This window comes from Otolemur garnettii, unplaced genomic scaffold (assembly GCF_000181295.1).
Source record: "Otolemur garnettii isolate 467f Iridium unplaced genomic scaffold, OtoGar3 scaffold00009, whole genome shotgun sequence".
NCBI classification, from domain to species: Eukaryota; Metazoa; Chordata; class Mammalia; order Primates; family Galagidae; genus Otolemur; species Otolemur garnettii.
This window is the reverse complement of record NW_003852404.1, coordinates 17,132,416-17,152,561: the sequence shown is the minus strand read 5'-3', so window position 1 is coordinate 17,152,561 and position 20,146 is coordinate 17,132,416. Positions and strand designations below refer to the sequence as shown.

General features: G+C 36.6%; 1 protein-coding gene across 1 annotated transcript in view; it reads right to left on the bottom strand.

Moving 5' to 3' along the window:
- TMPRSS15 (transmembrane protease, serine 15) overlaps positions 1 to 20,146 on the bottom strand; it is a 126,907-nt gene that overhangs the window by 33,925 nt on the left and 72,836 nt on the right. The window contains exons 15-18 of the mRNA XM_003783903.1: positions 18,817 to 18,942; positions 16,505 to 16,645; positions 5,095 to 5,205; positions 3,365 to 3,497 (exon numbers count right to left, since the gene is read on the bottom strand). Coding sequence (XP_003783951.1) covers positions 3,365 to 3,497; positions 5,095 to 5,205; positions 16,505 to 16,645; positions 18,817 to 18,942 — 511 coding nt within the window. The remainder of the gene's footprint in view (positions 1 to 3,364; positions 3,498 to 5,094; positions 5,206 to 16,504; positions 16,646 to 18,816; positions 18,943 to 20,146) is intronic.

The following is a 20,146-nucleotide window of genomic DNA, read 5'->3' as shown; positions in this document are numbered from 1 at the left end:
GTGAAGGCATCACACAACCAGGTTTCAAACACACTATAGAGCTGTAGTCACCAAGACAGCCTGGTACTGGCAAAAACCAGATACGTGGACCAAAGAAACAGAGAACCCAGAAGTAATCTATGTGTTTACAACTAACTGATTTTGACAGAGTCACCAAAAACATTTATTGGGTAAAGGGACAGTCTGTTTAATAAATGGTGGTGGGAAAATTGCAGAAGAATGAAACTAGACACCTGCCTTTCATCTTATATAAACATAAACTCAAATGGGTTAAAGAATTAAATATCACATTCCAAAGTATAAAATTACTAGGTGAAAACATATAGAAAATGTTGCAGAATGGTCTAGAAAATGATTTTATGGGTAAGGCCTCAAAAGCACAGGCACTGTAAGTAAAAGTAGACAAATTAGATAGTCTTAAGCTAAAAAACTTCTCAGCTTGGCTTGGCACTGTAGCTCAGCGGCTAAGGCGCTGGCCATATACATCAGGGCTGGCCGGTTCGATCCTGGCCCGGGCCTGCTAAACAGCAATGACAACTACAAAAACAACAACAAAAATAACTGGGTGTTGTGGTGGGTGCCTGTAGGCCAGGCTAATAGAGAAGCTGAGCCAAAAGAACCCCTTCAGCCCAAGCATTAGAGGCTTCTGTGAGCTGGAATGCCATAGCACTCTACCCAGGGTGACACAGTGAGACTCTTTCTCAATTACAAACAAACAAAAACAATAAAAATTCAGCAGAAGGAAACAATAATTTAAACAGACAGCTTACAGAATGGGAGAAGATATTTGCAAACTATTTAACTAACAAAGAGTTAATATTCACAATTTATAAGGAACTGAAACGACACAGCAGCAAAAAACCAAATCCAATTAAAAATAGGAAAATGATATCAACAGATATTTATCAAAGGAAGACACACAAGTGTCCAACAAATACTGGAAATCAGGGAAGTGCAAATCATAACCACAATGAGGTATAATCCTACCCCAGCTAGAATAGCTATTAATGAAGATACAAAAAATAACAGATGCTGGCAGGCATGCAGAGAAAAGAGAGCTCTTACATGTACTGTTGGTGGGGAGGTAAGTTAGGATAGCCATTTAGGAGAACACTATGGAGGGTCTTCAAAAAACCCCAAATATGTAGTAGCGCCAATATGTGATCCAATAATCCCACTGCTAGGTACATATTTAAAGAAAAGGAAATCTGTATGTGAGACAGAGATTGGTACCCCCATGTATATACTGCAGCACTATTCACAACAGTCAAGAGATGGAATCAACCTAAGTGACCATCAACGGATAAGGAGATGACAAAAACATGGTTTAAGACACAATGAACTATTATTCAGCCATAGGAAAAAAATAAAATCCTGTCATCTGCGACAGCACAGATCATCTTAGAGGACATCATGTTAAGTGAAACAAGCCAGGCACAGAAAATACTGCATGTTCTCATCAGTACACAGAAACTACAAAAGTTCATCTCATAAAAAAGTAGAGAGTAGAACTGTGGTCATCAGGGATTAGGAAGGGTGGGAGGCAAAAGGGAATAGGCAGAGTTTGGTTAAAGACCCAAAGTTTGAGGGAGACAGGAGGAATTAGTCCCGGTGTTCTACGCATTGTGGGGTGACTGTAGTTAACAGTAAGTTTTTGAGTTCTGTATTTTCAAATAACAAGAACAGAGCATTTTAAGTCTTAGCACAAAGAAACAGTAAATTTCTTAGTACAAAGAAATAAAGGTGATAGATATGCTCAATACCTTGATTTGATTGCTACACATTCTATGCATAGAAATATTATCATGTACTCTGTAAATATGGACAATTATGCGTGAATGTAAAGTAGGGAAGCTAGGGCGCATTCGTGGCATTCTTAAGTGAGACCTTAATGTATTTTCATATAGTAAAACATCTGTAATAGGTGGTTGGCTATTAACTTGGCACTTATATACACTGTATCTCTACTGGCCTAGTAGAAATTAAATAGCTCTTATGGATAAGGCCGCTAGGCTGGAGACCTAAATACTGCATGTAACATTATTTCTACTGGAAGTAGCCCTTGAGTTCAAAAATAAAAACAAAACTCTTTGAAACAAATTGTGAAAATCTATGTGTTGCCCAAAGATTTTGTTGTATGAACTACTAGTCAGTTAGAAGGAAAAGCTCCTTATAGGGAAAGCAGTCAACTACATTTGATTTTGACAAATTAGGAATAGCTGAGATAACTACCAAAGCTGAAGGTATATGTATAGGAGGACTTGAATTATTTCTCATTTTAACTTTATACCTTTTAGAATGAATTAGAAAAATCAGTCACCAGTACAGGAGACAAACAAAATGCTAGTGGCTTATAACTGGGCAACATTTACTGGCATACATTTAGATGGCTAAGTGTATTTATATTTATTCGTACATATCTAAGACATATAATGAATATTTTATTGCTATTGAATAGTTATTTGGCATCAACTTTTAGACAAGGATTATTCTAGATATTAGTATTGGGATCATGTATAAAATAGACATGTTCTTAGCTCCATGCACCTCATAGATTGATATGACAAACTATTAATTAATACAATGCTATAAGGGATAAAAATAGCCACATGTGATCCAACATGTGAAGAATTGCTGACTCTTCAAGAGCAGGTATAACCAAGGATCAGAATGGCGGGTTAGAGTTGATAGCGTGTACAAGGCCAAAGAAGGAAATTTTTACTATTTATTACCTTCTATTGTTCACCTCATTACTTTTAAGACTGACAAGTAAAAATGAATATGTTGAACTTAAATATTTGTGCAACATATTTGACATTAGACTGGAAAGTAAATTAATTTTTAATACTTTATTAACTGGAATTCTCACTTGCATTACCCTTCTTGGGAAAGTCTTAAAACTTTTATCCCTTCCCACACCAATTGTACTTCTATGAATTTTCTAAAAGAATTATTATGAATATATTGAAAAGATAGGGATGGCTAAAGCATATTCTCTGTAGTACCCTTGTGATTAACTATGCATATTATGATATAGCATAAAATGAAATATCTCATTTTTCTTAAAAATTATCATCTAGAAAAAATATAAAAACATGAGAAATTTTTATGTAAAAGTAGGCTATACAACAGAGCATAACATTCTATATTTATATAATATTAACATGTTTATATTTATTTATAAAAAGGCTATTAACTGTGGTTATTATTTGTGGGTGTTATTAATTGAGATTTTTTCTTCCCTTTGCTCATGTGCATTTTATAAAATCATAACTTTTATAATTGTAACATTTCTTAATAAACTCAGTTTGATGCTAGTGAAAACAGAGCATCTCTTAAAAGATGGCTGAGTGGGATTACTTACCCGAGTCCCATCAGCTGACAAACATCATTGGAAATCTGGGCGGTCCAGTTCTCAGCGCAAGCCGTGTGCCATATGCTCTGGATTCTGAACTGCACTAACCCAGCCTTGCTTGTTGTGCCATTGAAAAGGCGCACTAAGGATGCAAAGTGTAGAATGGTGGTTATGAGACTAAAGGTGGGAAATGGGAGATGTCGGCCAATGGGCATAAAGTTCCAGTTAGACGGGAGGAATAGGTGTTCTGGGGATGCAGTGCACAGCATTGCGATTTTAGTTTACAATAATGTACTGTATGTTCTTAGTATATTTCAAAATTACAAAATATCAAATTTGCTCACCACAAAAAGTTTTGAGGTGATGGGTAGGTTTATTAGCTTGGTTTACTCATTCTACATTGTATACGCATATCATAATTTCACTTCATACCCTGTAAATACATACCATTATAATTTGTCAATTTAGAATAATTTTTAAAAAAGACTAACATAAAACAAAAATACATTAAGGAGATTAGATTGGACACAGGGTCATTTACTCTTACAATTGAACAAATTGACTAAGAGCAAATGATGGTCTCTAAACTAAAGATTCTTAGCGTTTAGAGTTTAGGGACTGATCACAGTTTTTCTTAAGAGTAGGTTAGAGGCCCAATATATGATTTATGGCAGAGAAATGCAAGTCATTGCATATTAATACAGCAAACAAACAGAAAATAGAGTTATTTATAAAGATGTGTCTTACAAACTTAGTTTGCAAAAGAAGGAAAAAGCAAGTTTGGGAACAACTTTAGGTACCCCTCACCCTCCTCCAGAAAGCATTTTCTTTGCATTTGCTCTAATATTCTTTGATGTCTATCATCTTCCTCACACTTTTACAACCAATTTGGACAGAATGTTAAGGCTATTAGTGGATAAGTAGGGATCGGACCAAGCTAGGCTAGTTTGTCAAAAAATTAAAAAAAAATAAATAAAAATGAAAACATCTGCAACGTCAGCAATGGTAATCTTACCCAGAAACACAATATTGTAATGCCACGAAATAATGTCAGTGTTTACATTTTTTTCCTATTATGGGAAGAGTTAAGAATACTGACTTTAGAATTAACCAGACAGGTTCAAAACACAGCTCTGGTCTTTATTAGGCATGTGATTTTTGGCTGCTACTTAACTTTACCAAGCCTCAGTTTCCTCATGGCAAAAGTAGAGCTAATTCTTATTAGGGGATATTTTTTTACTGCGCTTATTAACAGAGCATGACATACATTATGTACGTATTGAATATTAGCTTAGGAATAAAAGTAAGACATAGTAATAAGTGTCCATTACTCATAATGTAATTGAGGTCTGGGGATTGGGGGTTGGATTGAAAATGCAGCAGAGCAGAGGAGAGAGTCAGTTCCCATTATGCAGGTGCTCCTGGATGTAGCAATGGACCCGATACTGTAGTCAATATGAGTGGTGCAGAAGTGTCTGCTATGGATGATTGTCTCTATCTGAACATAGGTTGCTCTAGTCCTCATGTAGGCAAACTTAAACAAACCAAGGCCTGCGTGTCAACTTTTCTCCTAATCAGACGGGGACAGAGGAGCTAATCACTGACAAATGTTCATGTCATAAAGCATCATAGTCTGCCCTCAGAAACACACTCATAAACTCCCTTCACACTTGTAAAATCCAAATGGAGAGGCTGAAGCACATAGCAATAAAACATATTTTTCTAAAAATAAGACATACCACAGTGTGCTTCATCTGAGCCGTCCTTACAGTGTGGGTGCCCATCACAGAGGTTCGCCAGGGGAACACACTCTCCATCTGCACACTGAAAATTATCTTCCTTGCAGGGCTCTAGGGGGAAAGAATGTTTATTATACAGGATAAAGAAATTACAAATAAATGATTCTGGAGTACAAATCCCATTGAAGCTTCTGTAAACACTAGTCCTTTGCCATGGCACATGGCACAGCCAGCTTTGACAGTGAACAGCACAGTCCACCTAAGCTGTTCAAAATAGCTCAGAAATAGGGCCAAAGCCAGAACGTGCCTACAGGGAAGTGTGGGCAAAACCTCAGGCTTCTCCTTTGCAGTGGAGTGTAGGGCAATTCCAAGAGATGACGGAGAGGTTTCCGACACATTTCTCCCTCATAATTTCCTCCCTTATAATTGTGTTCCCCATGCCAATGAGCATACAAATAGCTGTTAAACTGTTAAGCTTCTGTATCCAAGGGACACTTCTAAACCTTTACAATAAATAAATGCAGAAGCTGCCTTTTTGTGGGACCCAAGTTGGACTGGACTGGAAACAGAGAGATCAAAGAAAGCCTGGTTGAGTGGAAAAAAGACATCACAAAGAAATGGGAACTTTGCTATAGCAATTAATAAATAATGTGAAAGGAATTTGGGAATGGAGCTCTAAATGAGTACAGCAGTGTTGAAGGCATGGGAATGTATTTGGCATATGGAGAAACAGAAGGAAAATGAAAAGCCTGGGGACTGAGTAAATCCTGAGGCCAGTTACTGGTGGTTATTTCAAGAGTTTGGAGACCTTGTTTAGAGAAAGTAGGTGCTTCTGTTTTCTGAAACTGTTTGGTCTTAAAGATATTTGCCCTGGGAAAGCCCTCATGTCCCTGGAAGAGAGAATCTGGCCTGGTGGACACAGTGCATGCTGGAAGGAGTCTGGGAGCTCTGTGGAGGACCCTGAGAACGGGGCGGTGGCCGGGGATGGAGAGGCTTAACGTCTTATCCTTTACAAGGTGTGCGAACAATCACGACAGGAAGAAAAAGCACACGATGAAAATAAGAAACAGGAAACTTCTATGTTAAAAACTATTAGCCAGGCTCAGTGCCTGTAGCACAGTGGTTATGGAGCCAGCCACATACACTGAGGGTGGTGGGTTCGAACTCGGCCCAGGTCAACTAAACAATGACAATAGCAACACAAAATAGCTGGGCATTGTGGCAGGCACCTGTAGTCCCACGTATTTGGGAGGCTGAGGCAAGAGAATCACTTAAGCCCAAGAGTTTGAGGTTGCTGTGAGCTGTGACACCACGGCACTCTACCAAGGGTGACATAGTAAGAATCTATCTCAAAAAAGAAAAAAAAATAAGAAAGATACTATTAGCCAATATTAAGATAATAATGTAACTGCTACATTGCTTTCAAGGAGACTATATTCAAGTTAAAATGATTTAAAATCCAGATTGTGAAAATCTCCATGGAGACATTCTCAATTTATAAAGATCAAACATAATGACACTTAAAAGGGATCATTCCTGTTGCTTTAGGATCTAGTCTGTACACTCAACTCTGACAGTGTTGGTTAATATTGTTATGCTCTAAAAAGAGGGCACGCTACACGCTACACTTACTAGGAGAAATACCAAGTCTGGTTCAGTGGCTACCAATAGCCATTACTTATCTTTAGCTATTAAAAAATGGGATTAAAGTTCATTCTGAAAAAAGATTAAATAGGGTTTTTTTTGGGGGGGGGAAGTATTTTCATCCACAGAAGTAGAAGACTGATCCAGATGTGGGGTACCATAAGAGAGGGTCAACATCCCATTTCCCAGTTGAAAATTTACTACACTGCAGAACCACAGGGCCAGTGCTTCCAGGGGACTATTGAAGGCATGGTCAATTTTTAAAAAACTCTGACCTTAATATGAAATGAATGTTAAGGCATAAAATTTGGGACACACACTTGTGCGTATGTGATTATATATATGTGTAACTAAATTAAAATTTACCCTTATTCTCTTTTCTATTCTATTCTCACCAATTTTTCCATTCCATTCCATTTTACCTCATCCAATTCCATTCTATTCCACAATAAGAAATGATTTCACTACCCACTTTGTGAAAAATACCAGAATAAGTTGTGAGTAGATAGCGGTGTAAATAAAGATCGGTGAACAATTCCTATGAAATGAATCAGAAGTCAGAACACAGGCCATGTAGACACTGGACAAGATAACTGAGGGGCACCTACGCATCAGACAAAACTGGCTCCCGCACAAAGAAGTGGAGGGATGGAGCCTGGACATTAGGATCGGAAGCTGAGAAGGGTTATGAGAGATCATTTAGGAAGAAGACTACCATAGTTACAGTGCAGTAGTCCAAGGTGAAGGGCGAGTTCTCCAAAAATCCCTCGACTGAGTTCTACGACAGTAACATGTGGCCAGAAGCCAGTATTCACCCAGTGAAAATACAGTGGTGATAAATTTTTCCTATTTCTCTTCCAACATTAGAGCTATGGAAGAAAAGAAAGCAGAAAATAAAATGGAAAATATCTCCCTCCTCCTCCACCTTGGGTTGGGCCAAGTTCTGTGCCTGTGTAGAGGAATAAAAGAAGCTTTCAATGAGATGATGTGAAAGGTTTTTTTTTTTTAAGCCAGTCAAATTTAGCAGTGGAGATACGAAAGTTTTAATGCTATACCTGACTGCACAATCTGAGTCTTGGTGACCCAGTTAAAATGATTTAATACTTGAAGTAACTGGAAAAGAGAAGGGCTCTTCCTAAAATATCTAGGGGGGAAAAGAGAGATTTAAAATAAAATACAGACAGGTGGCACCTGTGGCTCAAAAGGGTAGGGTGCCGGCCCCATATGCTGGAGGTGGCGGGTTCAAACCCAGCCCCCGCTAAATAAATAAATAAATAAAATACAGACAAATAAAACTTTTTTTGTTTTGGCTTATATTGTCATTGAGGTCAGTTATTCTTTAAACCGAATGTACAACATAGTATCTGTAATACACATAATGCCATATTTTCTTACCTTCGTATGCTCAGAGCTTGGTGAAATGTCTGGCACAAAGCAGGGAATAAGTAGATATTTATTAAACATTAAATTATTTGATAATATATTAAGTGACTTATAGTATGCAAAAATCACTATAAACCTTAGTGATAGAGTCCGGATAATACCAAAAATCACTGATATCATACCAAATATCACAAAGATATTTGCACCAGAATGTTTACTACAGCCCAATTCCATAATTGCTAAGTCATGGTTGAAGCCCAAGTGCCCATCGACCCATGAATGGATTAATAAATTGTGGTATATGTACACCATGGAATATCATGCAGCCTTAAAAAAGCTAGAGACTTTACCTCTTTCATGTTTACATGGATGGAGCTAGAACATATTCTTCTTAGCAAAGTATCTCAAGAATGGAAGAAAAAGTATCCAATGTACTCAGCCCTACTATGAAACTAATTTATAAGCACCTACACTTTTATGTGAAAGCTATAACCCAACTATGGCCCAAGAAAAAGGGGAAAGAGGAGAGGGAAGGGAGGGGACCGGGGAGGATGGGTAGAGGGAGGGTGATTGATGGGACCACATCTACAGTGCATTTTACAAAGGTACAAGTTAAATCTACTAAGTGTAGAATATAAATGTCTTTATACAATAACTAAGAAAATGTGGTGAAGGCTATGTTAACCACTTTGATGGAATTATTTCAAATTGTATATAAAACCAGCACACTGTACCCCATAATTGCATTAATGTACACAGCTATGATTTAATTAAAAAAGAGTCTGCATAATATAAAAGACTTTTTAAAATTATAATTTCAAAAAATACAGTAGAACCTCTATAAGTTGACCTCTCTAGGGTCTGTATCAAACTGGTCAACATACGGAGATGGTCAAATTAAGGAACTAGTCCTGCTATACTGATTCATACATGTAGGTTACTTTCTTGTGCAGCTTTTATTAGAGAATATCATACAAAATCATACATAATCAAAAGGCAATAAAATCCTACATATAGTATCATACAAAAGCAATATGTTTATTGTTTTCTCATGGTTTAGTCATTCTTTCTGAAAAGAGTCTTTTTTGGTTTGTTCCTTATTCTTATTACAAAGGTAAGTGGAGAAAGTACTTTCAATGCTGACACCACCATTCAGCATGCTTGGGCATTTTCCCATAGCACATGACTTCAACTGCATTGTCAGATGCCTGGCATCTTCCTTTGGAGTCTCTGCAATTTCTGTGTCACTTGTGCCTTCCACTTCGTCAGCTGCTTCATGCACTTAGGCTGGTCTGCACGCCAGTCAGTATTTTTTTGGAAGTTGCTTCTGGACCAGTTTTGTTACAGTTTTCCCCCTCAAATGCACTGCAACAAAGCTGTCAAAATCTACTCCTTCAAATTCTGGCATGGGAGATGGACTGTCTGATGGGACTAAACTTCAGCTTGAGTTGTGACAAATCCACTTTTCTTGAAACACTTCTATATCATTTCTGGCTGAACTTTATTCCTGGCAGAACTGATCCAGAGGAGAGCATCCAGATTGTTAACTCATGCAGTGGTGAAGTTTCCTCCACAGGTGGACCACAGCTTTGTGTTTCATTAATTTCTCATAGTAGGATATGAGCTCAGTAGTCCATGTTGAGCATTTTGATGATGCCTTGGTCCAGAGATTGGATTTTTGTGGTCGTGTTTGGAGGCAGAAATTTCAGTGTTACGTTTGTAAGATGACTCACTTCCAGGTGGCCAGGACGATTGTCTATCACCAGTAGAAAAGACCATTCCTTCTTCTTTTCTCACAACACCACTTATCCACTCCAAAAATAGGACTCCAGTCATCCAGCACATTTGTTCAATCACCAAGTGATGGGGCAGTCATCTGGGTTCAGGTTCTTGAATGCATGTAAGTTTTGCTGATCTGCCAATCACCAAGGACTTTAGTTTCTCTTCAGTTGAGCTAGTGCAAAGCAGAACTGTGAAACGTCCTATGGAAACACTTGCCACCCTTCATGACAAGACCTTTGTTGGGCATTGCCTTGAAAAAGAGTCTGCACTCATGAGTGTTAGAGATGTTATCATCTTTGAACCTTGGACACAATGAGGGAACTTCTTGACAAACTCTCTCATAACTTCCACTGGACATTCATTGGATTCACAGCATAAGACTTTCTGGTAGATCTCATGTCACAGTTTAAATTTCTCAAATTAGATTCCTGTGCAAATTTTTTAGCAACTTCTTGGATGACTGGCCTGGAGATTGAGGCATTGACTTTCCTCATTTGTTTGAAGCAGCTGATTGTACCTTCACGGGCTTCATCGAGGGAGTTTTCCTCCCTTTCCGCTTTAGGTCTCTGCTTTCCTTACCATATTTCTCTAAGTATTCATGTTTACATCTTTGAATGTTACCAACTGTGGTCTTGCTAACACCAAAATGTCTTTCTTTGGCTGCTGCTTTCCCGAAAACGTAGATCACTTTTTTCCTTCAGTGTCAGCTCTTTGAGTTCTTTCCTCTGGGCAATCAAGTCTCAATTAACTATAAAAGTTTTCAATAAGTGTAGGAGGTACCTATAATTAAAACCATTTTTTCCACATTGAAATAAAACCTTGCACAACCCATGATGAACACCACACTGGCCCTAATCCAAAACAAGGTAATAATAAAACATGAAAAAGGACCTTAGGCTAATGAAAAAACAACACAACTAAGGAGCAAAGCCCACACCTTCTACCCTTTGTTGTAAAGTGGACTCAACTGGTCAAATTATAGGGGGTAAATTAATAGTGTGTGTCACAGTCCAGGTGGTCAAGATACAACCTGCAGAGGTGGTCAATATATCTCTGTCAGTCTTCCATTGAGTACATGTGGTACATAACTGGTCTACGAAAATTAGGCCAACTTAAGGAGGTAGTCGATGTGGGAAGTTAATGATAGAGGTTAAACTATAAATTTTAAATTTAAGGCAATTGCCTGTTGGTAATTTTAATGATTTGAGGAAGAGAGATTGATTATATGAATTATGAATATAAATTTGCCTATTTAAAATTGAATGGTAGTTAGTGAAGACATAGGCCCTGGAGTTATGTGATTTTTATTTGAGCTTCAATTAATTATTTTCTTTTGTTATTTTCTTGACTTGGGCAAATATATTAATCATTCTGTGACTCCATTGTTTTTTTTTTTTCCCTGCCAAATGGGAATAAATACTACTTTTGTTTTTGGTACATCATGAGAATAAATTTTAAAAATAGTGACATGTATTAATTATACTATTATGCATACAATGAATGCCTAATAGATAATATTCTTAACAACAGAAATTGTAACACTTAAAAACCACCTTTTCATTGATTTATTTTTGAGACAGGGTCTCACTGTCACCTGGGTGAGGGTGCTGTGGTGTCTGCCTTGCTCACAGGAACCTCAAACTCCTGGGTCGAAATGATCCTCCTGCCTTAGTCTCCCAAGCAGGGGGGACAACAGGTACTTGCCAGGACACCTAGCTAATTTTTCTATTTTTAGTAGAGACAAGTCTCACTTTGCTCAGGCTGGTCTTGAATTCCTGCCTTGGCCTCTTAGAGTCCTGGGATTACAGGTGTGAGCCACCATGCCCCACTTTTCACTAATATTTTTAACATTCATAATCCATGTGTTAGTTGTGCTACTTTCCTTTTCAAAGAACCAGATAAACAAGAAAACATAACTAATCCTCTCCTTTTGGTATTTTGCAATGATTGCTGAGGTTATTTGTACATTGCATTTTAAGCTTTGAAAAATTCTGTGCTTTTCAACCCAAATCTAAGTTATCTTAATAAGGAAATATTTTAAGGAAGCATGTCTGTTTATACAGACTTTCCTACCATGAGAAAAGTTGGGTGCACATATCAAAATATAATACTACTAGGAAGGCTATTATAAATGTAATTATCAATTTATTTCACAAGCACATTTATTTTAATCAGATTAGTTATATGACAAATGGGCAAAGACAATTATGTATTCTCCATGCAAGTATGAATATTTTAACTGACTTTATCTTTTTAGTAATAGTTTTCCTTTAGAAAACAGAAAGACTTTAAACTAGGTACACAGGTATTTGTGTTCATATATTCTATTTAAATATATACTTTTATATATTATATTTATTTAAAAAGTTGACAGCACTAATGCCATGTCCATGATCAAATATCTTAATATATTTATAGAATGTTAGTCACCATAAGTTATATATAAATTATATTATTGCTTTTTTCACAGCTTATTAAAATCATTATAAAAATGAGTTCTCAATGACAATGATTTAATTATAGATAAATTTATTGATAATTATACTCTTACTAATGTAGTTAGGCTTTATTTAATTGGGAAAGCACATACTAGTTCAATGGAAACAAATTTAAATAGCTCAATAACAATTTGAATGAAAACATGTACCTGAAAATTGAAAGCTATTGGGAGCATAGTCTGTGACTCCAGGAAAACATAACTTGTTTCTGTAAACTAAACAAATCGAGTGAAAAAAGGTTGAATGGAGAAAATTGATCCATTGTTGCTGAACTGAGTAGAAATTATAAAATCTAAGGAGAGGATAAATAAGCTTTTACAAATTGTTCCTTCCATGCATAAACTGGATTTTGATACTTTGCTTCATAAAGTAGTTCAGCTTCATTAAGAAATCTTTAATCCAATAGTTCAATTCTCTCTGGACTCTGAAATCTTATTTCTGATAGTTTTATGCCCACAGTGAGAGAAGGGAAAGAAATATTGCTAAGAATTGAATTTCCCCATCTCCTTTTTATGAAGTCTCTAGTAGCCCTGCCTCATTTAGTCAACATATGTTTCGTTTTAAACGGAAGCAAATTGATCTCCAAGGCACACGCCACACAATCTGGGGAGGGCTCTAAACCCCTGAATCTAATCAGCTGCCACTTCCACAGTTGTCTGATAAGCACTATTGAATTCCATGGTAAGGGTCGGAGTATCAGAAAAGAGCAGTGAGTCACACTTAAAAAAGACAAATCTTAATGAATCTATATCACATATATTCCAATTCAATGGCAACAGAGATATTAAGAAGACAAAGAAACGGAGATAGAAAAATAAAAATACAGAGTACAGGGCATCTCTGTATAGACAAATAGTTGTTTATTTTAAGTTGCACACAAACTTAGAGACACCCTAATTGTGCGATACATATTTTAAGTATTTGCCTTGGAAGGTGTCCCTAAAATATCTCAGAAGATAAGCAAAGCAGATGCCAAAACCAATTTTGATACCACTAAAGCAGAGAACCAATAAAATCCCGATCTCTCTTCCTCTTAACCCCAGCCAAATCCATGTATCTGTAAGTGGTTTGCAGTCTTTTGCTTTAGAAATCTCTCCCATGGAGTAAGACTGTGCTGATGACAACTCAGTCACCCCATATCCCCCTCCCCAGCAACATCTTTCCCGTGTCCAGGAGGGATGGGGAGGTACAGTTCTAGCACATTCTCCATAGAGTGCTGGTCATGGGAGAGTCCAGTTTCACTTCAATCCAGGGAATTGTCTCTTTAAAACAACTTCATAAATAACAATAGGAACTAAAATCTAGCTATAAGGCAAACAAATACTTGGTATCTCTTTTGTGCTGAGAACAGTAGATTATGCTTTTTGGAGTTTTATCTTGAATAAAAATTACTTATAATATTTTCTAGAAAAATCTTTGCTGCTCTAATTATTTCATTGTAAAAACGTGAAACACAATATAGCAAATACTGGCAAGGATGTAGAGAAAGGGGCACAGCCGTACAGCCCTGGTGAGATTGCAAAAAGTACAGCCACTAAGGAAAACGCTAACAACATCCACAAGAGAGGAGATCAGTCTGCAGAAGAGAGAGCCATGCTCCTGTATTTACTGCAGCTCTATTCACAAGAGTCAAGATATGGAATCAAGCTTAGCATCCCTCAGGGGATAAATAGATAAAGCAATCACGGCGCAGACACCCAATGACATAGTATTCTGCTGCAAAAAGGAATGAACTTCTGTTATTTGAAACAACATGCATGGAAGTGGAGGAAATTAAACCAGGCACAGAAAGAGGAAAGTCGTATGTTCTCGTTCATATGTGAGATCTCCTGCCTGCCTGTTCTGGAGTCTCAGATGTTTCCATTTCTGTACCTGTTGCTTTGCACTCTTCATCACGCTTTCCTGCAGCAACTTTGGGGCAGATGTGAGTATTTTGGCACTAGAATGTTCAAAAAGTTATGCAATGAACCAGAAAACTCTGTGGTTCATCCCATTTACAAAAACCTCAAATATAATCAGAAAGAATAATCTGATCATGTCAGAATTTCACAGAAAACTGCTCTTGCCAAAGAAGGCCATAATTTCACAAATTTCTAGGGAGAAGACTACGTTGGTTGTAATGTCATTTATGGGAGCAGGTGCTGAGCAAGGATTATTTTACCAGGAGCTAAACATTGCATATTAATTTAAAAAATTAAAGTCATAATTTCAAGTATAATTTTGAAACCATTTTGGGTTTTATTCTGTTAACCCAGTGTTTCTTATTAGTTAATTTACACTATGTATAAAAGCAAATTAGCTTTTATCAAACAATGTGGAGATGTGAGTTTTTTGGCACTAGAATGTTTAAAAAGTTATGCAATGAGCCAGTCTCACCCAGTCTGTTTTATCTTAAAAGAATTAAACATTAACTAACAAACTTTCATCGATGTCCATGTATACTTTAAAAGTATCATTAGAAAAGCCAAATGATAAGTTAAATCAAATATGGTGCTAAATTAAAAATTAAAATAATATGTACATCACAAAGAGAAAGAAACTGAAATGGTAGATAAAATATTGAAAGACAAACGTGGCTCTGATGAGCAGCAAAAAAATTAACAACGGACAGGATCAAGGTGAATCTCTTCAAACTGACATCTTCAAAATTATCTTGATAAATATTATCCAAAATAATGATTTAATTTTTTCTACATTAGATTCTGATTACACACAAATACATACATAACTGCACACACACATATTTACATAAACACATATTTGTTGATATTCCCAGGTCAATGCATTCTCCTCTTTTCTACCTAACTCATGTAATGTTCTATTCTGTAGGACTTCTGCAGTTAATCACTTCCCTACGTTGACCGTCTCCTTAAGGTGACCTAATCTTCATAGACCAGACATGCACGATTTGTACACTTTAGTACAGTAGACCTCATTGCTTATCACCACCTCTGTATGTTGGCCAGTTTGTTATAGTCCCTTGGGTTGTCAACTTATGTAGGTTCTACCGTTTTCTTTTTTCTTGTACTTTATTGTGAGATGAAATGTAACTTTCTATGGCTAGCGAAGTCTTCATTTTTTTCCTTATGTTGTCTATTTTTTCATAGATATTAATGTTTATTTATTTACTTTACAAGTTGACTTTCTTTTTGGTGGTCCACATCACTGCTGCTTATAAACAAAAGTTAGGTTACTAAAACCAATCACAAAACGCATAAGAACTGATTAATTAATTGGATTGCCACTCACTTCTACATAAGTAGTATGAATAATAAAAACTGTGACTCATTTTTAGCGTCAGAGGTTAGACCAGATACAGGTTAAGTTCCTTATTTGCTAGAGAGCAGAAATCAGAGATGGAGCTTCTGATGTATTTGCTCCTAGAAGAACCAGCAAGGTGGGGCAGTTGTATAAGAAAAGCCATAGCCTGAGTGGAGCAACAAGGTTTTAGGAATTTCTCTGTAGAGTTTTGAGTGAAAAAGTGTATCTTGCGCATATTGAATATAAAGAAACACACACATAAACATCCTCAAGTGCAGAGATCTCCATGAAGAGCAGGCTAATATTTTGTTTGCTCCTGCTGATTGTATTATAGAAATAATAAAATATACGGGTGAGAAGGTTGTGCGTGCCGGTAAATAGCATTAAATTCCTTCACTGCAGTGCTTTACACTGGTTGTCTCTAATAAGTTAATGGTGCTAATTTTTTAATTAAATGTTGTTGGCATTCCAGCAGCTCAATTGCCTGTTTTCTCCTTGGCTGTCGAAAAATGCTCTTGGCAAAGTTAACCCAATAGTCTTCCTTCATTATAGAACCAAATGCCTGAATTTAATGTTTCATGCAACCCCCTTCAGTGAGAAAAACTCAGGACTCCTTGCACAGCGGAGAAGTGCAACTAAATCTGCTGGAAACTGTTACACACGATATTCCTGCCTTGAACAAAGTCAAATGATGGTTATACAGATAGAAGAGAATCTTCCTTACGGTGAGAACGTGTCTTAGAAGGCGAACACTGAATCATGATTTAGACCTTGAAATCCTGAACACTTTTTTTGTTTTCTTTTAAAAGTTATTATGCAATGTATGATCTCAAGGATCTTACCTGGACTACCCAAGTGATAGCCAGTAGTGAAGTTTGCTTTAAACCCTCCTCTTGCCAAAGTTTGGTCAGTGATTAAAAGCACAGTCATTCTGCTGGTGGTAGAGAAGACGTCCTTTACTGGACCAGGTCCTGTGTACACAGCTGTTTCAGAGGAAAATTAGATAATCAGGGAGATGCCTTTTGAATCTGGAATAAGATGCAGCGCCTCCTTATTTCAGTTACACCTGCACGGCTTCCCTGCGTGGCTTGCTCGTGAAGCAGCTTCAGTAAATAAATGTGTACGTGTCTTTCACGTGTTGACACTGCCTCAACAAAACCAGCTTCTTCTTTCATCTTTTTCATATTACTTGCTATTTCTGCACCTCTGTGATTTAATGATGAATTATGCATAATATTATCTGGTTTAGCACCACTGATATTCAAAGATCATGTTATCCCAGAGAAATGACTGATTAAAGACCTTTATAAAGCAATGGAGATTACAGTCTCCTTTATTAATTTTTGACCAAATTAATTTGGTATTTTTTGTGAGTTGAATCATAAACCTAACGTGAAGGATGTATTAATTAGAGATAGATAATACAAACCCACACGGTGGTTTTTAAATGATTTGCTACTAATCCTTGGGCCTGGGCATTTCATAAATAATGAAACCCCCCTTGTCAAACAATATTTCAGCTAAGTAAAAAATACATTTAGGTTGAGCATGGTGGCTCACACCTATAACCCCAGCACTTTGAGAAGCCCAGATGAGAGGATCGCTTGAGGCCAGGAGTTCCAGACCACCTTGTCTCTATAAAAAATAAAAAAAAAAAAAATAGCTGAGTGTGGTGCATGCCTCTATTCCTGTCTTCTTGGGAGGCTGGGGCAGGAGGATCACTTGAGCCTATGAGCTCAAGTTGCAGTGAATTGTGTTGAGGCCACTACCCTCTAGTTTTGGCAATACTGGGAGACCCTGTCTGAAAAGAAAAAAAACAGTACATCCATTTTTTAAAATATTTTACGTATTGGAAGCCCTGAAAGTGATTCTGTTTCAAAAGAACTCCCTGCCTACAAATTTGAAAACCATAATTCTAAGAACCTTTTAGAATTCTTATTTGCTTTTTAATATTTCAGCATTAATATTAAGAGGTGAAATGGAAATTTTTACATTTTTCTTCTATCATAAGAAGAACTCTGAAGTTTTTATCAGAATAACTTTAACTGATACTTGGAAAACTAATCAACATGTGTTTATAAATGTATATACAAAAAACAAATTCGAAGTTCCTCTGTTCTTGCTAGCCTCCTCCTTCCAGCAAGACTTTTTGTTGTTTATTTGGTCTGTTTGTGGCTCTCAAAATCTCTCCCAAGAAGTTTGTATTCTGGAGTGTTGTGGGATTTTATTGAAGAATTCTACATAAAAGGCCTGATGGATTATACGGCTGGGGAACTCTCTCTGCCATCTCCCCCTTCTCTGGATGCTTGAGAAAGTTCCCTCTGGAGTCTTTATCCATCGGTTACAATGTTCATATAATTGCATCTTGATAGCATAGCTACCAGGGACAGGGGCAGAGTTTATAGTAAATGATTAACATGAGATTAAAGCAGAGTTAGATAAAATACTTTTAGGTGTAAAGTGTGTTCATTTATTCCAGCTGATCATTTAAGCATGTTTATAATTTAATATATTAATATAATTTATCAGAAGATTAGCTATTTTGCTTGATAGCTTTCTAAATCAACATATATTTTATAATCTAGGCACAAAAATTTCCTCTCAAACAGTACTAACCTTCCGTATTTAGTAAAAAAAAAAATGAAGAAGTAATAGGGAAAATCAACATTGTTTAATTTATGGTCATTCTTAGACATTTATATGGAAATATCAAGTACTAGAGACATAGCCAATCAAATAATAATAAAATGTAAAATAAAAATCATTTAAAGAATTTTGTACAACAAACACAATTTGTTTGCATAGTCAGAAGTGAAATAAAACTGATTAGGACATCGATGTACATGTGATGTGTGGACCACTGCACGGGGGGGGGGGGTCCTCAGCTCTTACTCTCCAAGGTATAGAGCTTATTAGAGGCAATTAATGCCAACTGGTAAGAACTGATGACATTCTTTGCCAAGAATGCCCGAGAATATTATTTTGTCACTGTTGCAAACATGAAAGCAAAACTGAAAGCACCACATAAACTCATGCTGCCTGACTGCTGTATTTTCGTTTGTTGGTTGTAAAGTGTGACATTTCTTGAGACATTCTCTAGTGGTGCAACATCTCGAGCTCTGCCACCTTCACAATACTCAGGTTGCAGACTTACCTAAGAGTACGGAACCATCTTCTCCTCCATCTCTGATTTCAACTACATCTGCAACATTTTCTAAGTCAAATTCTTGAAAATGAAGCTGTATATTTTTTCCTTTTTGTGCATTTAAGTTCCAAACACCTTCAAAGTAATAAATAACAACACTTAACTGGGAAGACACTTTTGATTTCCTTTAAAAGCGTTACTGTCTTGAGATTTTTAATCATTTTCAAAGATTTTTTTTTCCATTCCATGAAAACCAATATTCCACGCCATTGTTTTTTCTTTTTGGTGAGAAAATGCATCGGTTTAGTAAAGAATATTTATAGCAAAATTTTAATTAAACTTGAAATCATTTAGTATAATGAAATTTGTTTTATATAAAATAGAATATTTTAATCAAAGGTTGCAAAATAGCTTTTACTCCACACTATAAAATTTATAAGTATCAAAAGTTATTGATATCCTAGTTTCATTCATTTAATTTACCTTGACTAATTTAGAAGAAAATTAGATGATTAAAATGTCATTATAGGGTACGTAAGCTTTGATGTTTATTTAAATGCTTCCTGTATTTATTTATATTATGTTGTAAGCTGCACTTTCAAATAGCAAAACAAACAAAAAAATCATCAGCATCCATAAACAAGCCTTTTTTTTTTTTAATTTTTTAAATGATTTGGTTTCCTGCTTCTATTCTAGGCCATTTCTTGTTCTGTCTGAGTGTTCTCATTCACCACGAAGGAAGAGAACTTCATCTACATTGTCAGGACTCCTAAGCCTTTATTTGCTGTGCTTCTTTTTGAGATAAAGAAAATTTGATCTAATTATTTACTCTATATCGATATACATATCACAAATCTAACATATTCAAAAGGAAATAGGAAACTGCCTCTTTCTCACATTCATCGCTCTTCTTATTCTTCCTCTCACAGTTGATGGCACCACTAATTTTTCACTCGCTGTCGCCTACACCAGAAACCTGGACGTCTTCCTTGATCTCCTCGCTCCTGCGACCAACCAATCACCGTTGTCTTTACTACCTCCTCTAGCCCTTGAACCCCATGTACTTCCAACATCTTTTGCCACTATCAGAGTTACTTCGCTGTTGTTTCTCATCTTGTAATTGGTCGTGCTAATGTAAAGGCCAAAACTAACTTTATTTTAACTACTCCCTAAACTGCCCATACCCAGAGCTTCAGGCTGCACCTGCATCTCAAGGACGTTGTGTTTACTCCCTATGCTGTACTTAGAGAAGCTGCATACCAGACAAGTTGTGTAACCCCCCACCCCTTTCTTTGTCTTCGCCCCACTGTGCACATGTCCCATAACTTGCCCCCTTGTA